General features: G+C 56.0%; 1 protein-coding gene across 3 annotated transcripts in view; it reads left to right on the top strand.

Annotated features, from left to right (window-relative positions):
* The first annotated feature begins 479 nt into the window (after window positions 1-479).
* The window catches only part of PDE2A (phosphodiesterase 2A), a 67623-nt gene continuing 61234 nt past the window's right edge, over window positions 480-6868 (top strand). For 2 of the 3 annotated variants that reach the window (XM_088843168.1, XM_055423600.2), the window contains exon 1: window positions 480-675. In XM_088843168.1, coding sequence (XP_088699294.1) covers window positions 553-675 — 123 coding nt within the window. In that variant the 5' untranslated portion in view covers window positions 480-552. The remainder of the gene's footprint in view (window positions 676-6868) is intronic. The other variant, XM_055423601.2, reaches the window with a different exon arrangement.

Here is a 6868-nt window from a genome sequence, read left to right as displayed (position 1 = left end):
TGGTCCCTTCCCTTCTATCTCCCCTTGCGGACCGCCCTCCACTCCCTCACTGCACTGGTCTTTCTGCCTTGGGGCTGTGGCCCGGCTCCAGGACTTTATAAGTAAGTGGTGGGGGGTGTGGTGGAGGATGTGATCAGCCAGAAGAGGGGCTCAGAGAAGCGACCCCTGAGAGGTAGTGAAAGGAGTAGCGGAGGAGCAAGAGAAGGGAGCGAAGGAGGAAAGCCGGCTACCTGGCGGGGGATCCCAGTAGCTGGAAGAATCTTGAGAGCGGAGAGATTAGGGAAGTGACAGCTGGTGGGGGGCTCTGATGGGGGTCCGAAGATCGGACAAGCTGAGAGGTGCTGTCCACGGATGCGCGGAGGTGGGCGGGGCCGGGGCGGTCGAGGGGCGGGGACGTGGGCGGTTCGGGGCGGGGCCCGGCGGTCGAGGGGCGGGAAGTGGGCGGTTCGGGGCGGGGCCGGGGCGGACACTCGCGCGGACCCGGCGAAGCTGTCGCGGACGCGCCGACCGAGCGCAGCGGCCGGGCCGGCGGGCGGGCGGGCGGCTGCGAGCATGGTCCTGGTGCTGCACCACATCCTCATCGCTGTTGTCCAATTCTTCAGGCGGGGCCAGCAGGTCTTCCTCAAGCCGGACGAGCCGCCGCCGCCGCCGCAGCCATGCGCCGACAGCCTGCAGGTAGGGAGCGCGGGCCCGCTCTGGGCACGAGGGGAACCGGGTGCTGGGTAGCGCCCGGCCCGGTCCTCCGCTGAGCGTGCTGTCGCCGGCCCCATGGTCCACCCTGCTCCTCAACCCTCCTAGGGTGATGAAACCCCCACCCCCACCCCGCCCAGTTGTGAGTCCCACTTCTGTGCTGGGACTGCAGCCCATACCGAGACCTTGAATGCCCAGCTCACAGTTCAAAACCTCATACCAGACTCTGAACCCGTTTCAAACCTGGGACTCCACCCCAAGCACTGAACTCCCAATCCACAGTGGGACCCCCTGGCACACCCAAGAATTCTGCCAGAGCCTGGAACCCCCTGACTCCCGTAATAGTAGAGGACCCCTGCCCATACCCCTGGACCCCCAATACATTTTCAGATTCCAGATACACCCAGAACACCTGGATCCCAACTGTCAGCCAGGACCCCACCTCAGAGCTGGAGCCTCACCTCGTGGCCCTGAGCCCCTACTCCACGGCCTCATCTATGCCCCCATCCAGGTTCCTCCTCAAACATCTGGACTCAGTCCTCACACGAGACCCCACCCCTGAGTCTAAATGCCCTTTCCATCTCGGTTTCTCTCTCCTTCTCTGCAGGGTCCCCCTCCCACTCTGCTCCTGCTCTCCCTCCTCCCTCCTGTATCAGAGATCTTGGTCTTTTCTGGCTTGTCTGTCCCTCTCCTCTTGTTTCTCTCTGGGTATGTTGGCTCCAGTTTATTCTCCGGTTTCTTTTCTGGCTTCTCCGAGTCTTTCTGGGCTTCCTCTCTCTCTCTGCCCCTCTGCTTCTCTCCTGTTTGGTCTCTCTTGCCCATGTGCCCACCTCTCTCGGTCTGCCCATCACTCCTCCAAGGTCTCCAGGTCTCTATCTTCGTTCTAGGGCCTTTCCATGTGGTCATCCTTCCCCTTATGTCAGCCTCTGATTTTGGGCGGTGAGGGGACTGGCTCAGAATGCCAGGCCAGTGTCCCCGGAGCCTCCACCCCTACCCATGTTGTCATGGTGTGGGTGCTGGTAGAAGGGGCTAAACATGTAGCACACAGCCCTTGGGCGGTGCCCAGGGATTTAAGACGGGTGGGGATTGTGCAGTAGGGCACTGGGGTTCACGTGAATGATGAGTATATGGCACTGCATGGCACGAGCAGCTGGGGAGGCTGAGCTGTGAGTGTGGAGTGGTAGCTGTTCATATGACTGTTGAGTGTGTGGGGAACTTATGGGTACATGGTGTGTATCTGTCTTCATGGGGTGGAGGAGTAGTAGGGGCCACTTACACTGGGGACTGTGTGTATATATATGTTATAAACTGTTGTATGTAACCAGGAAAAGCCACTGCTGGGCCCTGATGAAAGGTTTTACTGGATGTCTTACTTGAAGGGGGTGGGGAGAGGGTCGCTGTGAATGTGTGAGTATGTTTGCAGCCAAGGTGACTGGCTTCGAGTCACCAAGTTACATCCTGGTGTTGGTCAGGAAATATATGGGGACATGTGTGTTGGTGTTTGAGTGTCATATGTCTATGTGATGGCTGTTGGTACAACTCTGGGTAGGAAAGAGTGCAGTGGCCAGGGCCCAGGGGTCCAAGGCAAAAACTTGTTGACTAAGTGCATGTGTGTATGTGCACACACAAGTGTGTGTGGGGAGGAGGCAGTGTGCAGGCAGGACTGGTGTGCTAAGGAGCTGTGTGTCCTCATAAACATGTGATATTTTGATGTGACATTAGGTATGCACATTATTTATGCAGGGTGTGTCTGTGTCTGGTGGTATGTGTGTGTTGAATTTAATTGGATGTGTTTGTGCTTGGAGAGGTGAGTACAGGGTGTGAGAGGTGCGTGTGGGAGGTTGAGTGTGAGTGTGGTGTGAAGTGTGGGTGTGTGAGCTGGATGACTTTTCCGTGTGATGTGGATTATGTGATCTTTTCTCCCTGTGAGCTGTTTATGTATGAAGGGTGTCCAGGGAGCGAGGGTATGTGTGGGGGTGAGGCAGTGTGGAGGCCTATGGAGGGTGCTGCAGGGGGTGAGGGAGTGTGTGTCTAGGTGTTTGGGGTGAAGAACAAGATGTGTGATGTTCAAGTGTGCAGAATACAGCAGGTGTCCCAAAAATGTGTGTGTATGAGGAGGGCTTGACTGCCATCCTGTCCTTGCTTTCCTCCCAGTTAGGTCCCCAGAGATGCCCAAGCCAGGCTGCCTCTACCCTTTGCCCTTCATGCTCCTCGCTTTCACCGGGGCCTTTGTCTTGGGTTTCCGGTCAAGCAGGCGCTGGACAGGCGGGCGGCGGGTGATGTCGAGGTCCAGGAACCTTTGTTCTTTTCCTCTTAGCCTGTCTCGTGTTTGGGGCCGGGATTGGAAGGGGTGGAGAGAGGATGCACATGTCTCGGGGTCACTGTGTTTCACTACCAGCTCACAGTGTTCTGCAGAGGGTGGGGATTCAGGCACAGGTACTGAGGCCAGGGTGATATCCCCCGTGGTGCCTTCTAGACACAAGAGCAGCTGGGGCTGGGTTGGAGTTGCACAGGTTTGCCAACTGTGAGGTCTTAGTCCCGAGCATGGCCCAGTGCCCTTCCTGCTCACGTCATCTCCGGGGTGCTGAGCAGTCCTGTTCCCTCTTCTGCAGGCTGGCTGGTCCTCTTCCCTTCTCTGTTTGGTGCCCGGAGAGGGTTCCCGGGCTGGGAGACAACCAAGAAGACCTCCACCAATCTCCACCCATACTGATCCCACATCTGATGGGGGAATAGTTTCTGTCTGCCCCGGGGATTTAATCTAAAAAAGGAGGCCGGGTCACACCTTTTTGGGATCTTCTTGTTTGATGGACCCAGTAGGAGGATCCAGGTCATACTCTCCAGAGAAAGCTATGGGGAGACCTTAGTGGGCAGCTTTCCAAAAGGGACTCGAGAGGACGAAAAGACAGGGCTCCTGATGGTTGGGAGCCACAGAGACCTTCAGAGTCAGTCAGGGGATGGGGCTCAGGGCCACTGCCTCAGCACCACATTCCAGAAGGTTCTCTGAAGTGAGTGAGCTTGAGCTGAGCCCTGGAGGGGATGTAGAGAAGTACAGCCTAAGGCTGAGGATGATTCTGGCCCAGTTGGAAGAAAGGGATCTTGAAGGCTGTTGAACATTCCCAAGCAATCCTGTCTGACTTCAGGTGGCCATCTCTGGGCCTCCTCCCTTCTCAAGTTTTCAGGTCTGGCCCATCCCAATTGTCTTTGGCCAGAATCATCATTGTCATTAGCTTCATCATCAGCTTTAGGCAGCTCTTTCCAGATTCCAAGCTCCTTTCACAAATGTCTCCTTTAACAGATGAGCTCATTCCATTGTCTGAAAGCATTTATTGAGCGCCTGCTAGGCCTCAGGCAGGCACGGTGTTAAGTGCTGGGGGTATAGCAGTGACCAAATGGGCCTCTTGGGGCTCCCATTTTCTGTGTCTAAGGAACCCCGTCTTTGTGGCCCATCCACACTGTCAGCCCCTCCAGCCCTGGGCAGACAGCCCTCTTTCTGTGTTTTCCCGCAGCCTGATGTGTGCTTGATGTGCTGCAGGCAGGCATCCCGTGGTGTAGGGGTCTGGCTCCCACTAGAACATGAGCTCTTCAGAGGCTGGGCAGGGTCTGCCCATCCCATGTGTCCTGACCTGAGCTTAGCCTAGTCCAGATGCTCATACTGATTATCAGAGGTCCCAACCCCCTGTAGGGTTGGCAGCTCTGCTGCCATCTAGGGAAACTGAGGCCTAGAGTGGGGAGGTCTTTAGGGAGCCTCCTCTTAAGACCCTCCTTTGCCCAGTGTTGCCAGAGACCGAGAGGTCAGGTGACTTTTGCAGGTTTCACAGCAAGGTGGCAGGGCTGGTCCTAGAATACAGCTCTCTGGCTGCCAGGCTGGGCTCCGGCCCCAGCACCATGCTGCTCCCTGGCTGGCCTCTGGGCTGCCTGTGGCGGGTAAATGATTATTAATGACCCCCCTGGCAAGGAGACAGGAAACATTTCCCGACCACAGCTGGGGACCTGCTCCCTGCCAGCCTCAGCCATCCATACCCGCCCTGGCCATGGGTCAGCATTGATGTTATCACTATGCCGCCTTGGCCTTTTGTCTGTCTTCCTGCCCATCTGATTCCCACCTCCCTTTCCTCTAAGGGATAAAGGACAAGACGGAACAGAGCTTTCTCTTTCACATCTCTGTCTCCAATTTGCTTCATCTCCACCTTCTCCCTTGCCCCAAACCAGCCAGAAGTATTCTCTCCTCCAGGAAGTCTTCCCTGAATGCACCACCAGCCCCTTCTTCCAGTGGCCTTGTCCTGGGCTCTGGTCACTGAATCTCCCTCATTGCAGACTCTGGTCTCACTCTGATGGTTTGCTCTGATGGTCCTAATGCTGGACTGGTGACTTCCTGTGTGGCCTGTCCTCAATTGCTGTCTAAGGACTGACACGTGGAGTATTGTCCCAGATGCTTTCTCCAGGAAGTCCCAGCCCAACCCAGGGACTCTCACTTCCTCTGACTATCCCAGTGCTCCCTGTCTGTGCCACGACTTTGTACTGCCAGGCCTTTATGAGCACCTACTATGTGCCCAATAGAGATGGTAGGTAGACAGAACACAGTGCAAACCTTAAACTTCAGCCACACATTGCCCCAAGTCTGAGCAACAAGGCATCTGCCTCTTGGCAGGTGGACAGACCCAGGTACCAGGGCCAATGGTGGTCTGGTGATGGGGTGATGGCGGGGCACAGACACAGATGGATGCTGATAGATTGTGTGGGGAGGGCAACGCTGGAGAGAAACTTGGGGGCCATGGTGGGACAGGGCAGGGGCCCCTAATTCAGCCCAAAGTTGCAGGGGAAGGCAGGTTGGGGAGCTTCCAGGAGGAAGTATAGCTAAAGCGGGAGCTGAGGGATGAGCCAGGAGAGAGTTCTGGACAGAGAGAGAAGGAGAGAATCAGAATGTGAAGGCTTGCTGGTGACAGACAGAGGGAGGGAAGCGTTCTGTGGAGCTGGGTGCTGGACTGCCAGAGCGGCTGAGTGATGGGATGGCTGGGGGGAGGGGTGGTGCTGAAGCATCAGGAGATGAGGCTAGTGAGGCTGGCAGGGGCCAAATTGTGCAGGACTTTTATGCCATGTCAAGGAGTTTGGACTTTCTCCAGAGGGAACTGGGCACTAGGAGAAGAGTTGAAAGCAGGACAGTGACTGCTCAGACCTGCGTGTTCTGAAGCTCCCTGGGCCAGGGTTGGGGAGTTCATAGAAGGGGTGAGGTGAGAGGCTGGGGCAGTTCCTTCAGGTGTGGGATGATGAAACTGAACAGGGAAAAGCCTGAGTTGGAAGGGAGGGGACAGACGAGCAGAGGTGAAGGAGGAAGCCGGTCAGCTGTAGAAGAGGAGAAGAGAGAGCCACCCTGGGGTCTGGGTGGCCCAGTGAGGGAAGACAGGGCTTGAGAGCACATGACTGGGCCTGGGTCAGGGCCCTCTGTGGAGCAGAAGGTCTCAGGATGGCTTCACAGGTTAGGAGTTTTGAGGGTAAACGGAGACCAGGAGACCTGGATACCACTGGGGGTTGTCACATCCTTGTCTGTAGTGTGGGGACTTGGGATCTGCCCTGGGCAAAGAGTATTCAGCATTCAAAAATTAAAACAATCTGTAAAATGTAATATTTAATAAAATTCAAATTCAAAAATATATGAGTACATTCGAAAATGAGTTAAAATGTAAATTTATGAAAATGCTAAGCATACATCCATGAGGGTTCTAATATCAACTGTATGCCTTCACTGCTTCCCACCCCTTTGGATCCAGCTTTCTTGAAGCTACTGCTCTGGTGTCGCAGGACACCCGCCCCGGGGTAGGGTAGGGGGTGGTCTAAGACCCTCTGGCCTCTTGTCAGGGCACCTCCGCTGGGAAGTCTGCTCACTGGCTGGTGGTTTCCTGCGGCAGGTGTTTTGCTTTTCCCGTCCCTCGTGAGGGACGTGACCCCTTGAACTTCACCCATTTTGGGGAGGGGAGATGGTGAGGGAGTTTCAAGAACCAAGGCGAGGGTGAGGGGTCAGAGAGAAGAGGTGTCCGCTTTAGGACCCAGTAGGGGTAGGGCGGGAAGTGGGGGAGGTGGGTTGGGACAGGGGTGGGGGGTGGGGGTGGGGGCTGGGAGGCAGGAGATGTGAGCAAAGCTAAAAGAACAGCATTACTCCAACTTGAATATCTGTATTTCCTAA

This window comes from Moschus berezovskii, chromosome 14 (assembly GCF_049115385.1).
Source record: "Moschus berezovskii isolate FMDL1 chromosome 14, NW_MosBer_1.0, whole genome shotgun sequence".
Taxonomy (NCBI): Eukaryota; Metazoa; Chordata; class Mammalia; order Artiodactyla; family Moschidae; genus Moschus; species Moschus berezovskii.
This window is presented reverse-complemented; position numbering and strand designations above follow the sequence as displayed.